Source organism: Rhododendron vialii, chromosome 8a (assembly GCF_030253575.1).
Source record: "Rhododendron vialii isolate Sample 1 chromosome 8a, ASM3025357v1".
Taxonomy (NCBI): domain Eukaryota; kingdom Viridiplantae; phylum Streptophyta; class Magnoliopsida; order Ericales; family Ericaceae; genus Rhododendron; species Rhododendron vialii.
The window spans coordinates 4,032,461-4,048,268 of NC_080564.1; the positions used below are offsets into that span (position 1 = coordinate 4,032,461).

General features: G+C 38.6%; 2 protein-coding genes across 6 annotated transcripts; one reads left to right on the forward strand and one right to left on the reverse strand.

Annotated features, from left to right (window-relative positions):
* Positions 1–775: 775 nt before the first annotated feature.
* Positions 776–10,914, reverse strand: LOC131298438 (uncharacterized). Of its 5 annotated transcripts, none has more exons than XM_058323908.1 (12): positions 10,529–10,914; positions 8,402–8,815; positions 8,167–8,303; positions 6,682–6,795; positions 6,489–6,569; positions 5,684–5,851; positions 4,328–4,427; positions 3,808–3,971; positions 3,597–3,723; positions 3,350–3,436; positions 2,740–2,826; positions 776–2,574 (listed from the first exon to the last, which is right to left on the reverse strand). In XM_058323908.1, the coding sequence occupies exons 2-12, from the start codon at positions 8,711–8,713 to the stop codon at positions 1,270–1,272; spliced, it is 2,682 nt and encodes an 893-aa protein (XP_058179891.1). In that variant the 5' UTR covers positions 8,714–8,815; positions 10,529–10,914; the 3' UTR covers positions 776–1,269. The 5 variants fall into 5 exon arrangements, with proteins under 5 accessions (XP_058179891.1, XP_058179892.1, XP_058179889.1 ...); XM_058323909.1 differs by having other exon boundaries at positions 776–2,559; positions 5,684–5,857; XM_058323906.1 differs by having other exon boundaries at positions 5,684–5,857.
* A 2,712-nt stretch (positions 10,915–13,626) lies between these two features.
* On the forward strand, positions 13,627–15,642 carry LOC131298440 (protein COFACTOR ASSEMBLY OF COMPLEX C SUBUNIT B CCB1, chloroplastic). Its single transcript, XM_058323914.1, has 4 exons — positions 13,627–14,082; positions 14,670–14,794; positions 14,925–15,077; positions 15,182–15,642. Exons 1-4 carry the CDS (start codon positions 13,711–13,713, stop codon positions 15,369–15,371), a joined length of 840 nt encoding a protein of 279 aa, XP_058179897.1. The 5' UTR covers positions 13,627–13,710; the 3' UTR covers positions 15,372–15,642.
* The last annotated feature ends 166 nt before the right edge of the window (positions 15,643–15,808 follow it).

The window sequence follows — 15,808 nt, forward strand, 5'->3', positions numbered from 1 at the left end:
AAGTTTGTAAACCAAGCTCAAACAATAGCACTAGGCTCCTTCAATTAGTTTTTTTTTTCTTTATTTTATCTAACAAATCCTTTCTATTATATCCTAAGGGAAATGGGAGCGGGATGGGGTTTGAACTCTCATCAAATTAAACACTCATAACATGTGAATGAGGTGATTGATCGTAATATATGTCGTAGATATCAGGGTTGTCTTGGTGGTCGATGGTGTAGGTATGTATTTCATATCGTGATCTGGGCAAACAGTATTGATCGCGGGGGAAGCCGATGGCGAATGGTGATGCTAGTTTCTCTGGTCTTTGAGGGTGAATGAGAGGGAAGAGTGACACTAATAGGGTTACGTATTTTTTAAGTAGACAATGGAATTTGTCATTGGAGCGATGATATCAAAGAGAGCTTTTACTCAAATTTGAGTGAGGAGTAAAGGACTAGATATATTCCAACCAGAAGCAATTAGTGCATACCTACTAAAGGACAACCAGCAATGTGGAATGAAATGTGATGATCCCTTGATCAAGAGACCCAGTCCAGTGTGGCCCATCCCTAGTGCCCCACCCTTCCTTTTTGGCACAACATGCCGACAATCCTGATTTAGGAACTGTAAAAACCTATGTTTTTTAGGTAATAAACATATGTGAGAGAGAGAGAGAGAGAGAGAGAGAGAGAGAGAGAGAGAGAGAGAGAGAGCATCTTGAACTTCAAGAATGCAAGGTCATCACTCTTTACCCAGCCATGGAATCACAAACACACGTGAAGTGGAGGAGGGCTAGTGAAATGACCCGGAGAATGAAAACCTTCATGACTGATACTGATAATAGCAAATACAGTGTGGTTTCCAAAGTAATGTAGGAAAATCACTGATCACAAAAATGGCGACTTTATTAGGTTAGAGGGCATGCCTAGATTCTAAACTGCATGAGCCAAAATTACTCCATCAACCAAGGGAGAAGAAAAGTCCCAATTAAAATCGTATCGTCATCTATAACTCACCTCTCAAAAGGAAAAATCCTAGAGACGTTCCCCAATTTTCAGGATTCGACCCATTCCCCTATATCTATGTACAAACTGCCATCACAAGGCTTCAGAACCCACTAACCCAGTTTCTTAAAAAACCAGACTGTGCCGTTAGTCCTGAAAACAAATTAGTCCAAAAACTGAGTGTTGTATGAACCTTCAGTTCAGCTCACTGCCCATCTTGCTTATCAACCATGCCGATAAACTGGCAATCCACTTGGCCCAAACAACGGGTACGTGATCTTCCTTAATTGTTCCAGGACCTCAAAAATGGTTTTCCCATTATATCCTGTAAAGCAGAACTCTGATGCGGCACACCCATCCATTCTGTACTGTTGTTCTTTACAGGGGCAGTAGCCTCATGACCATTATAGTAGTTAAGCGAATTACCTGCATTTGGCAAAATGTTGGTTGCTGTGGGGAAAAGTGCACCTAATCCATGATAGGTTCCTGGCTGAATGAAATGTTCGTTGGAACCGGTCAAATGATAAGGTGGACCAGGACGTAACTCGCCATTACATTGAGAAAGAACTCCAAATAGGCTCTGATCCGCATTGCTTCTATTTCCAATGGTCTGAGTTGGGCCAATTGCATCCAAACTGGACCACCCACCACAGGCTCGATTCTCACCTGAAAACCAATTACGGCCCAACATTCCACCACCCAACTGAGATGGGAGAGGCGCTGAAATCCCATGAGGAGGGGTATTGACAGCCCAATCCTGAGCATTGATAGATGGCAAGTGTTCTTGCCTTGGAGTAATGTACCTACCTCCATCTGAGAACGGGTTCTCTTGTACGTTTTGGTGCATGTATACATCATTCAGTCTCTCCAATGGCAGTGAGGGACGGAGCTGCTGCCCAAAATGCCCAGAAAACTGACCTGTCACCATTGGAACATTTGATGCTGGCTGGAAATCTAAATGTCTCTGTTTCTGCTCCTGATGGTAAGGCAAACCCTCCTGGCCCTTGAACAAATGCTGTAATAGCTCATTTCGGTTTTGGACCTCTAGGTCAGTGTAGGGATTGAAGAAGGTCATGTCATTGGGTTGTCTGAGGAACAGATCTTTCACGGTATCCTCTTCGTGATTTCGAGATTCGAGATCAATCAGTCGGGATTGTTGCTCTTCAAAAACAAGCGAATGTCCAAGTGACAGCTCATGGGCAGAGGCATAAGCATGGTTCAAAGAAGTAGGATGGTAACAAGATTCTTGCATGCTAACTGCTGGCCAAACATCTGTTGAAGAAGAGTGAGGAACCCTCTGACTAACAACATTGCTCATGTGATTTAAAGTTTCTGGGTACTGTGATAAATTAGCAGGGTTGTCATCTTTCCCCATAGCTATATGAATACCGGGATCCAGATTCATGGGGACAAATTCATGGCAGCGATTTAGTGAAGGAATTGGTTGTGAATCATGGTTATCTGTGGAGATATGAAGAGTGGCATAATCATCTTTAATGAAGGGTTCACATTTAACTGGGCTGAATGGTTCACATTTAACTGGGCCGTCATCAGCCATCTCCTGATCAGGCTTCTCTCCCTCTTCATCCTGATTACCCAGTCACAAACAAGTTAAAATAATGTGGCTAATGGAGATAATTGAATAGACAGGTTTAGCTAAGACCGACAACATGCATGAGATTGCTTTTAAATGCTTAGAAAGCAGCCTACATTCACAAAAACACAGCGGAGGCAAAGACTAAAGAGCACAAACCTCTGATGCCATAGCAGATTTAACATTTTCCACACCATCGTCTATCAGCTCCTGAGGGAAGTTCTCTGAGTTCCCTTTCTCTTCAACCTGACCACCCCAAAATAAAAGGCTAACAATTTAACAAACGTAACCAAAATATATTATCGAGCACAGAACTTTAAGAGGGTATGTGCTAAGTCACCAATTGTTCCCAAAAGCTCATATAAGCTAATAGGAAATGGACCCAACGATATGTATTGAGCTATCTAACACCCTCCCTCACATGCAAACCCCGCCTTGCATGCATCCATGCAAGAATGAAAACAGACAAGAAGAATGAAAACAGGAAACAAATGAACATTAAACCAAACCGAGCCTTGTGTCCCAATCACTTGAGGTTGGCTACATGAATCCTATTTTTCCATTGAGCTCTGTCCAGGGCTACCTGAGTCCTGAACACTGAGAGACTTAAACCCAAAACCTCTCACCTGGCTTGAACCCAACACCACTAAGAAACTAACGCTCTAATAATGTTAGCAGTCCAAAAACTTAAGGTTGTTAGAAAATGGGGCTAACTATGTCAAGAAGTTGATATTATATTCTCTGATACCCACAGGGCAGAATACAAAACCTCTACGGGAGTTGTGGCTTCAGAGTCTGCTGCTCTATTATCCATCGGACCAGGTACTGAGATACAGTCATTCTCTTTCTCCTCATCCTAATCACACATATAACAATTGACAAATTAGCATTATGCAGCCCACAAAGGTTGTCTTTAAACAAGGATCTACTGGATATCTAATTGTCTGCCACCGACAGAAACACCCACACTCGGCACAAATAGATAAAAAGAAAAGGAAAGGGGCAGAGTAGCAAACCTCTTTAAAGAACTTTAGTTTCTCTTCCATTTCTTGCTCCAAAGATTGCGTCAGTTTCTGTTTCTTTATCTTCCATGATCTCCAGTTTGAAAATGTTAATGGCAGGTCTCTGGTTGCCAACTGCAGCCTGCATAATAAACACTAAACTCTGAAGAGGAAGAAAGAGCTTGAAAGTAAATCAATCCTAAATATTCAATTCAAAGACACTAACCAATGCTGATGCAACTTCTTCCGCTCTTCTTCTTCAAATTCTTCGAACGGTTGAATGTGAAAAGCACCAAGGTTACCCAGAACACGATTAAGAGTCCTAGATAAAATGGTACTACTGGAATCCTTTATACTACTCATAACACGTTGATGTTGCTCCCTGCTAACCTGAAGTGAACGAAGACAAGTGATCAGCCATAAGCACCAACATTGGTTTGCTCCAATCTCAACTACCTCAGTTCCCAATACACAACATATTGTTTATTAGAAGAGTTGTGCACATTTATTTAATTCCTCGACGACGAAGTTCTATAATGCCAGCAACTTCATGGAAAAAGAACAGAATTGAGACCAACCACCAACAAAAATCATAACAAATCATTTGATGAGCTACCAAAGAAGAGAAGGTGGGTTTTGATTCTATCAATAGAATTTCGTTTTAGGAAGCATGCACGGACACGAGTAAATGCACAGTACCAGCGACTTATTTTCCGTCAAATTTGTCATTATGTTAGATAAATCACCTTGATATACGACATATATCTAGAACCATCACCAAACTGGATGTTTTGCTTCCGTAGATTTTCTCCTTTTCTAGGTTTCTCTACCACCACGGAGCCATCGCTGCAAATCACAACATCCAACTTGAATAAGTAGATTTATTCACCACAGGTGCACCAAGAACAAATTTCACATCTCACATGCCTCATATAACATCTAAGCATCTGACAAACATATGGTTACTACTTTATTAGACAAACTAGAACATTTTCTTCCAAACAAGTTCATCACATTACCAAGATAGATTTCCTATGACGCCATATGTGGAGGTGCACACACTGAGAGGGATAACTTGGCGAGGGGGGTGGAGGTGAAGGGTATTGGACTCTTAAAATACTGAACTACAAGATATCTAAGTTGAATAGCAGCTGATACAAATATGTCGCCTGTGAACCCCATTCAGCAACAGTATTTTATATGTGAATCAGTGATCACCGAGAAACCTTGTCATTCCAGAAAATTAAGCATTATTGCAAGCGAAAATTGATTACAGCTTCCAGGTTGCCCGATAAACCCTACGGAGCCAACAATGATAACCTACCTAATTGATCAAATCCTGAATATATTAAAGAAGTTTTTCATAAAGAGCCATAAACCCGAAAGAGAGCAGTAAGCTCACCCAGTACAGTGACTACACTCAAAAGTTGTAAATCTCAAGAACCCAAACGAGTACGTGGTATATAATCATTTCCATACATAGACATTGTTTGAAAATCTATATGAGATAGGTAATCTTCATCAAGTTAATATTACTAGACAAGAAATGCAATCAGCAAAAATCCCCGGAGAACACTAAACAGGCAGGAAGACTTTATATACCTTGTGTTTCCATCAAAACACAAAGAAAATAATGCTAAGCGTGAAACTTCAGCCATCTCAACTATAACATGTTTCAAAAAAATTAAAACAAAAAAGACAGTGCACGGTTTCAGTCAAAATAAGTTGGCTTTTGAAGATCCTTCTAAAAAATGGCCTCCAAACAGGGCTCATGCTCAAACACTTGCATGTGCACACAGAAACCCCAGAAATATACAGAGAGATAATTATGTAGCTATGTGAGCATGTACTTGCTATGTATCAAGAAGAACATGTACAAACAGAGATCCAGATGCAGGTAATTGGGCATACTTTTCCCTAGATACATGTTGTATGTGGATAGTTAAATTAACCAAATCCCATAAGCAATAGTGCCTCTAAATAGTAAGGGCCAAGTCTGTAAGGTATAGTCATATTTGTCCTTTGCATGAAACCTGGTCAAGTTCAGAGAAATCGCTTGTACAAGTGCTGGAATAGCTCATACATGCTCATAAGATAATTACCGTCTCTGCAGTTCCCCATGCTTCCTCATTAAGCTTTGGTTATCACTACTAACTGCCTTTTCATTAGCAGCCCAAGAACCAGATTCAGACGTGGCTGCAAAGTCCTCCTCAGCATCATGATATCTACATTCGTTTGCGTCAAAAGTGATACTTCTCTCAGCTTGCTTTCTGTTCCTGCTCATAAGATTTATATGCCATCACTAGATGAGCTTCAAAAGGAACATCTCCAAGAGAAACAAATTCAGATCTTGTCACGCATATAGATACATCAAACACCAGTCCTTACATTGAAGCAAGATGGAAATCACAAGATCCTCCAATAAAAAACGTGATTAGTTGCTGTTCTATAGGAGGGGTAAATAAATAAAAGAACAAAATTAACGATTACGATGAGAGATGCCTTGGAAAGTTAATAACTATGCACTGATTCTAAATCATATTACCACTTAAAAATGATTGGACCAAAATTTCTATTACAAGCAGAACTAGAACAGCCCAAATTATAGATTAGTCAACACAAGAGTGCAAACCAAACAAGAGCCCATCACAGTTAACTCGTATGTAGGACATAAAATAGATACAACACCCTTGAGTATATGTAGGCACCAAAACAAGTCAAACAAAATTGAGCATGATATTCTTCTGATTCATAGTACTAGGCACTAACAATGAAAATATGCACAACCCAAAGACACACCAGCACCATATTCAGGTGATGTCAGTTCACTCATTATGAAGGCAGCAGATCCTACTTATGCCAAACTATACAATTGCTTAAAAAATGGGAAACATCCCGAGTATTAACCTCCATATCTGGTTCACTATTTCCTCGGGATCTTTGCAGCTTCCCCATCTTTCCTTCCACAGCAGTAAATTTCCAATCATGCTGCCACGAGAAGCATAGAATATTTGCGACCCTCCAATTAGGTCAAAGAAACAATAACGAACATAGCATAGAAATGAAGCACAAAAAGTGGTAGCTCCTTCATATTACATACCCATTATGATACTTCTGTAACCCTGAGTAATACGACTTCTTACTTGTCTTCAAACATTTTCCGTGATGAATAACAGCATCAGGATGAAGATTACCAGCACAAAGGGAAGCACCCCTGAGAGTATAAGAAGTTACACCATAAAACATGCGAAGACAACATTTTCAGAGAAGCTCATATAAACTTCAAAATTGCATATGCTAAAGAGGGCATACAAGAATCAAACTACAGAGAGCTTTAGGAGCACATACAAATGAGCCAAGCTCAAGCCTAAAAGGCAGGCATCCCATTCAGCATATACTCTGCTGTTTTAAACTTTTGAAGGAAGTGGCCAAACAAAAATACAAACCATTTAAAACTGGCTTTTGGAAATACAAAAATAGTAAAATACCAGACTCCAAATAATGGAAAATGATTGTTTTCTTTGAAAAGTTTCTACTTTTGTATTAAAAGAATTAAAGAAATATAAAACCGCGAACACACTAAAGATAAGGAACTTGAAAATGATAAAACAGTCTGAAAACATACAACTATGTTTCTCAATAGACTCCACAAAAAGCTTTGCTCATAATACATCATTTTTAACACACAAGTAATGTCTCCAAGGGTGCAGGACATTTTACCATAAATTATATGTTGAATCCAACCCAAGGTTCTGAATCTAACCCAAGGTTTTTCCTATTGGTATAGTATGTACAGGTACTGGTATGATTTCGGATAACGTTTCGGAGTTAATATTTTTACATTAACAATAATAATATCTGCAAAAACTAACTGTTATTCGGCAATTAATATGCAAATGCAGTATACAGTGAAACACGTGGAGGTAAATACTGTACTTGGAAAGGAAATTTTAACCTTTACAAAAGAACAATTATTAAGAGTATTTACCCAAAAAAACAATTATTAAGAGTAAAAACTTGAAAAATCAAAGCTTCAGCGGTCAAATCACATGCCATAAGGTCCTTTGCCCATTTCTATGCAAAGCTACACATTTTGAGCACTGATGATGTATGGAAGGACATGGTTGTCTAGGAAAGAGCAGAGCAGTTGTCCTTTCCTCTTTCTTTTTCCTCGTTTGCACTTCGATATGGTATCCGAAACATCCGGAAATTTGCCAGAAAATGATGGTACCAGCGAAATAATCTGGTATTTTCTCTGGAACGGAACTTGAAAATCTGTGTACCGGCTTTTCTGTCTAATTGTACATACTACCAGCCCAATTCCAAACTCTGATCCAACCCAATTCCTAAGCTCCATTCGTACTTCTAATAAACTAATGATAGCGCACAAAGGTAGAAAAAATTTGGGTCCTAATAATCAATACAAAGGAATTTCGTAAACATCTATCAATAGTATGAAGGAATTGAAGTACTTTTTATTCGGTTTGACATAAAGTTACCAGTCAAACAAAAGATATTTGACTTAGAAGCAATAGCAAACTAAGACACATATTTTCCACCAAACTACATCAATATCAACACTTGCCATTTCAGAGAAGGATTTCCAAAGTAAAAGTTATCTCCCGCAAGCAATTCTTGGACAATGCGATGCGTCTCAGCTCCTTTAGGTAGAAACTGCGTAAGATAGGTTCTCTCATTTTCGGATAAATGGGTCTGCCAGACCTGTAATTATTATTGCATAGAAGGTAAGAAGAAAATTCTCAAAGAAAATATACTCCAAAAAGAAAAGTAATAAAGCATCACCAGGGAATTAGCATTACCTCACAAGAGAGCACCTCTTTTAAATTGTCCAAGTCAAAAATTTCGTGAGGAACAGAAAGAACATCTGCCAAGATATTGTTGCAAAGAGGAACATGATCAATGAATGGAACCATGTCTTTCTGGGATAAGCCAATTTGACCCCGCATGGCAACAACACTCTTCTTCTTGTCATCCCACTTGAGAGAAATATTTGATCTCATGTTTAAATCACCTTGTAGCAATCCCACTTTTTTCTTTTTTGCTCTGCCCAGCTCCCGGGATGTAGAAATGATGGCACCATTCAATCGTCTCTTCCTCTGATCAGCCGCCATTTGCACGATTTATCAAAAAATTATCCACAGCAGAACATGATTGGAATTTCTACCAACATATGTCCTGATTACAACCAATGAATACCTTCATTCCGTCTGCCGCTGAAACCATGTTTGAAGACACCATCATCATTAGCTAACCTAAGGTGTGATTAACTAAGAACATCCCCACTTAACCCATGCAGTATGCAAAAAAGGGCATCCAAATAAGAGCAAAAATCAAATAACAGAATAGAGTAAATATATAAAGAAAAAAACTTTGCAGTGCATAACATTTCCATATTATCGGCAAAAGATCAAGCAGGGCTCTAAGTTGTAGACCCTAATTTTCTACGAGCAAACAAGACATTCCATTATTAGTCACCCAAAATCAAGATCACACTTCTTTAAATGAATTCAAAAGGACTTAGAAGTTAGCAACACTAACTTAGCAGTTAGCACTAGTGTGGCTCTTCTTGATTTTTGTTTTCAACAATAAGAAGTTAATAACTGGAGAATGGTGGGTCAGTGGTCAACATAGTACACCAAATATGCAATAAATCAGCTTTTACAATCTTTTCAATTCATAGTAAAATAAGATTCGCCTGTTCCAAACAACAAACAGCCTCATCTTAAACTATACCTTACATGTAATCAAGGGATTAAAAACATGCATTCAGTTTCAATATCCATTTATGTTCTCTTAATATGCCGTCAATGAGGTCCTGACTCCTGCCACTTCAGCAAGTGAATAAATGCAAATCACAAAATCTATCAACCCTAGCATGCATTAAAACTAACAGTAAGATAACACTACCAGTGAGTCAAAATATAGTGCTAAAAATGCATGAACAAAACATAAGGTGAAAGTGGTAACAATTATTATTCCTGCAAGATAAGAAGAATCAAGACTTTCTGAAGCTGGAACTATGCAAGACTTATAAAGGAAGCTGGAACTGTGCAAGACTTATAGATCAATGAAGAAATAGAAACCGAAAGGTAAACACTGACAGAAACAGGAATTCACTTTTCAGCTTTGGGCTGGTCACTCATGTTTGTTAGAAGGTATAATCACTCCCACCCAAAATGCAACTATATGCAAGAAGCAATTGTATACCGCGTCTGTAACAAAACACCAAAAGTTAAGCTCTAAACAGCAACAATATGTATGGTTACAATCAAGAGATATATCACTTAACCCTCAATTCTGCTGCATCAAATTGTCTATTCAAAGTTTCCACATTGAATTCATAGTACACTATCCATCAAAGAACCAACTATAACAACAACAACCCTTACTACAAGGCTGGAAAATTGAGGAGTAAAAACATCTTCTAGTCATTCATTATAAAAAGGTACAGCAAAGACGTCACAGAACAAATTGAGGGAAATTACTTGAAAGGCATGAAAAGGAAGAAAGATAATACCAAAAATACAAGAATTTGCATATTAAAAAACACCAACACAAAATACAAAGAAAAAAACATCCAATTTTTTTTCCCCGTTTCTGTCATGAAATCAATTCTGGCTCAACGAATTCCACCACTTAACAAAGCCAAGAATAAACCCTCGAGAAGAAATCAAGTAAAGAAATAAAACATAAATTGAGATTGCAAAACATTTACAAACGCATTACCCCAAAATCCAAAACAGTAACCTCCAACTTCATTGCATCGAAGTTTTTTTTATCGGCTTCATTGCATCAAAGATTGCAAACAAAAATAAACATTCACGCGAAGAGGGGAGAAAAAAATAGAACAAACAAACAATAAAGGTTCCATCTTTTGAGTCAAAGCCCTAGAAATCGAAGCACAGTTGAGAAACAAGGACAAATACCTGCCTCATACCCAGCGCTCGATTACGCAATAGCTCCGACCCTGGGCGCGTTGCATACTTAATCCGAACAACGATTTCGAGTAAAATCGGCAGTTAAAAACCCTGCATAAATTGAAGATATACGAGAGAGAGATAGAGAGAGGGGGTACGCCACCGGTTTTGAAACGAGGAGAGAGAAACTAGGATAGGTTTCGTGTTATCCGAATCAGTTTGGAGAGAGAGAGAAGAGAGAGAGGCGCAACGATGGATAGAGTAGAGAAGAGACACAGGGAAATCAGACGACGAGTGTGGTTTGTGGGGGAAACCGTTATTTTGCACTCCTTTACTTCATTGAATCAATTTCCCCTGAATATTCGCGCGCACAGCGCGCTTTGGGGCTCGGCTTGGCTCCGGCCCTACACTATATCATATAGTGTAGATATAGTCTATATCTACCTACCGGAAAAAAATTCAATGCTGAGTGGGTACCACGTCGTGTCCGTTCTACGCATTAGAACCGTCCATTATATTTTTTGACTGCTCGAATTTAGAGAAAGAAAAATGAGAGAAAGTGTTAGGGTGAGAGAAAAGAGAGAGTTTCAATCCAAGTCGTCAAAATTTGCATTAGACGGCCCGAATGTGCTGAACAGGTATCACGTGAGATATACCATGAAAGGATTCTTCATGAAAATACCCAGTAACTTGTCAAAGAAATTCACAAATACAATTTTAAAACGCAATTTCGGTGCATGTGCGCTTATGTGTATCAAGCGACTCCGAACTCAATTGTATCCAGAATTGTGTTGCTACTTGGTAGCTTTGTTCATAACTTGTTCTCCTTCTCTCTTTTTTTCCGTGGTGCTATGCCCGCTGCTTTGGTTCATCGCTCAATATCTCACCGTCTATTTCAACAATCAATAGTCTAGACTTTAACTCTTTCCTTGAAGGATTTTTTAAAATTCGAAACCATCTGAAACACTTTTGAACGATGAGATTGAAAGCGGTAGGAGAGCGGTGAATTCTGAACGGTGGGCACTTTCTAGTTTTTTTCCCAAATGAGGAGAATAGTTGATTAGATAACGACTAATAACCGATCCCTACTGTTTCAACAACTTGAATATACAATCTCGTACCACGAAATAGGGTTATTGGATCAACCGTTGTGATCAATAATTAAGACCTGTATTATTAACTTGACAATTATCAATTGATAATCGATTGAGTTAAAAAATACTACTCTACATATTTGTACGGTTGGCGATTTAAATACTTGTTTTTGTTTTTGAGATGAGGCGTTGTAACCCATTTACTACCTCACACGGATAGCAAGAGAAAGGGAGAAAGTATTGTGCGTTTTACGGAACAATAATGATACACATATAACAATTCAAACATGATACCAAACACGACCTCTCACATACATATAGAGTCCATATGTAAGTGAAAGATTATATTTGGTAATATATTTGAATTATTGTGTGGGTAACATTTTTGTTTACAGAATTACGGTAATTTCCCGATGATCAATCTCAAAGTCTATTATTAGGATGCCAATTAAAATCATAGCAAAAGTCGGATATGAAAACCTCATACTATGATAGAAAACACAAAATATCACCTTATTTAGCACATGGAAGCTGAGACCTAAAGAAAATAGTAGTTCCCTAAATCGAAAATAAGATTGTGTTTACCATATAGTTAGGTTGAGTTCTCTTGAGCTTAACTTAAATTTGGGAGTTTTATCTTTATTTGAAATTTTTTTCGTATTTGTTAGTTTTGCACCAAAATTTTGTGAATTATTGATTCATCTCGACAAGATGAATTGGAAAATTAAAATCATATTACTTTTACCCAAGTATTTTGATAAATAATAACTTTTTTGCTAAAAGTGTTTATTTTTCAAAATACTTAGGTAAAAATAAAAAAAATACTTTTTCAATTCATTTCGTCAAGACGAATTAATAATTCACAAAAATTTGACGCAAAATTTAACAAATGCAAAAAAAAATTCAAATAAAGACAATTTCTAAATTTAAGTTAAATTTAGGTTAATTTCATGACATCTCAGCCTTAAGCGACCTAAGTTTTGGGTGATTGAGAGATGTTTGAATGTTAGTAACATGTTTGAATGTTGCTGACTTTCTTGTCCCAAAATAAATGTTTGGTGTATTATTTCATAGTCAATTTAATAAACAATACACCTTTCCCAGTCCTTCTTCCTTTTAGATGGGCCCATTTCTTAGTATTGTGTTTTCCCTTGTTGACTAGATCAAAGTAATTATTGCAGGTCTTACCTTTTTATTTTTGTACCTTTCCATTCCTGGAGTAATACACCACGTGTGTCAGTGCCTCAAATTCTCTTCTACCACATGGTATATTTGTGTTGGCTTCACATATTTTACGGTGAAAACCACGCAAATATGTGATGGAGAAAGAGTTCGAGGCAGCACGTGACGGTATTCTAAAGACATTAGATAATTTTCCTCAATAATTTCTCATTCTAAACGATTTTTATTCGGTGGATGGGTATATTTGTGGAATTTGATTTTTCATTAGGGTTAAGTTTAGGTAGAGTCTTGTGTGTTTGAATCGTCAAATGTACAAAAACCTCTACAAACAATGAATAATTCACGTGCATCGAATTCAAGACATATCTATGCATGAATTACACACAAATTTATGTACCTAGCATTGATCTTAAGTTTTTAATTGATTCCAACACTTCCCCACGCTTACCCACTGTGGGGCGCCAACACAAAACTCCTTGCTTCCAATTTGTGTGTGTAAATGTTTTGCGTTGGCTCGCTATTCAAGTCAACGTGTCTAAATATTTGGAAGTTTAGTATAGTACCTAGCTTTAGGGACAAACACATAATGGGGCACGTGACATCACGTGCGCCACTCGAAAGAAAACACTTTCAAACGACTATGATTACAACAACTATCCTTATAGTCCAAACTATACTGCGGAGAAGCCGGATCATTTAGCATAAATCATTCTAAATCTAAGGCATAAGCGAGTGCGATTATAATAACTACCCTTGCAGTCCAAAATCATATTGCCAAGAAGCCGAATCCTTTAGCATAAATCATAAATCTAATAACCATATCTATAACGAAAGGATTCAGTGATAAGATAAGACACTGCCAGGACAACCAAAAATGAAGGCCTCACGTCCTGGCACTGTGTCGCGTCTTCCCAAATGGATGCCAAACTACTGCTACCACAAGCACATCTCCTCTCCCATTACTCCTCCGATTCCAAACCCAGATCAGGATTCCTCCGCCGACGACCTCCATGGCCGGGCATACGGCCTCCGAACTGCCTAAAACCAAGACCCAATTACAACAAGAGGCTCCTCGTTGGTCGCCTCGCAGTATCCTCCTCTCTCATCGAACCTCTACTTTCATCGTCATTTTCTTCGGCTGATCACCACGCCTCCTCCTCCTCTCTCTTTCTGCTGGCGGCAGACGCCGCCGGCTATTCTGCGGCCAGTTATTACACTTCCCTGGGCCTATTCGTCATCTCTGTTCCTGGACTGTGGTCTCTCATCAAGCGCTCTGTTAAATCCAAGGTCCCAATGTTGCTGCTTTGTGTTTTGTTTTTTACTTGCCTGTTATGATTTGTGATTAATCTTGATTTTAGCCTCTCTCTCTTGTTTTGGGTTACTGGGTTTTGTTCTGTCTCCTAACTGGAAATTTATGATGGCCTTATCGGTAGAGCCGATAAACGAGTTGAACGGGCATGCTGGTAGGGCTGACAAACGAGTTGAACGAGGCGGAGTAGTTGTTTAGGTTTGGTTTGAATATTTGACTAGCTTAAAAGTTATGTTCAAGCTTGGTTTGTTTATCAAACGAGCCAGACTCGAAACAAAGTCAACAAAGCTGATCACGAGTCGCTTTTTAGTAGCTACCGGACGAGCAACTTACCCAAGATTGGTTTAAAAGCTTAATAAGATTAAAAAAATGTTCAGGCTTGGTTGGCTTATGTTGTAAGCCGCTACCGAACTAGCAACTTATCCAAGATTGGTTTAAAAGCTTAATAAGAAACCATGTCTGGGAAAACGGCATTTTATAGAGATACATGGATCAAATTATTTGTTCTAGGTATTGTTGCTTCTCTTCTTTATATACTTTTGGGTGACATTTTATTTGATTTCAGATAGTGCAGAAAACATATATAGGAGAAGGAGAAGAGAAGAAGGCACCTAACCGTGTTGCCGGAGAAATACTTTCATTCTTCACCCGCAACAATTTCGTGGTGCTAGATAGAGGAGAAGCCATAACGTGAGTAAAACCCTGCCATTAACTATGTTTCCTTCAAAGGCTTCAATAAATCTGTCAATGAATTCCCCATCAGTGTTTAAAATCCCTCTATCCATCTTATTAATGTGGACTTTCTGTTATACGGATGAAGGTTTGAGGGCACGATGGTTCCAAGCAGAGGCCAAGCGGCATTGCTCACATTCTGCACATGCATAAGCCTAGCAAGTGTTGCTCTTGTTCTTACCATAACTGTCCCAGATGTAGGCAACAACTGGTTCTGGCTCACCATCTTAAGTCCACTGGCGTAAGTACTAAATTCTCGGGTGTGCTTCTCTTCGTTTGTGTCGATCCATTTTGATACCGGATGACTAATAGCTGAAGCACTAACGTTTTTTGGAATGTAAACAGGGGACTCTATTACTGGAAACGAGCATCGAGAAAGGAGCAGATCAAGGTTAAAATGGTAGTGGCGGAGGATGGAACCCTATCAGAGATCATCGTTCAAGGAGATGACCAACAAGTAGAACAAATGAGAAAGGACCTGCAGCTGAGTGAGAAAGGCATGGTGTATGTGAAAGGCCTCTTTGAGAGATCGTAAACACTGATCACAACAGCCCAGGTCAAGTCATTCAACTATAACTGTACTCCTCTCTTTTGCAAGCAGGCATCATCTTTGGGTTGGAGGTTTGCGTTTTCGTTGCGATTCGTGAATTTGTAAATGGAGATGAGACACATTGACAAGGATTTCTACCATACCTTAGAATTTTTCCAAGGGATTATGATATGTATTCCTTGTATCTACACCGAACAAATCATCCATTTTGCATAAGTAAATCATGGGTGTTAAAACACCTTGGAAGCACAACAAACTAGTTTTTCTTGTTCATGTCATATTTCTCTTCCTGTTTATTGAACTCTTCTGAAAGCTAGGTCACAAGTAATGAAATTTGTCAAAACAGCCATAGGTTATCGATATGCAACACAGAAAGCTGGCAGAATTGTGTACATATGCAACATAATTGTGATAAACCAATA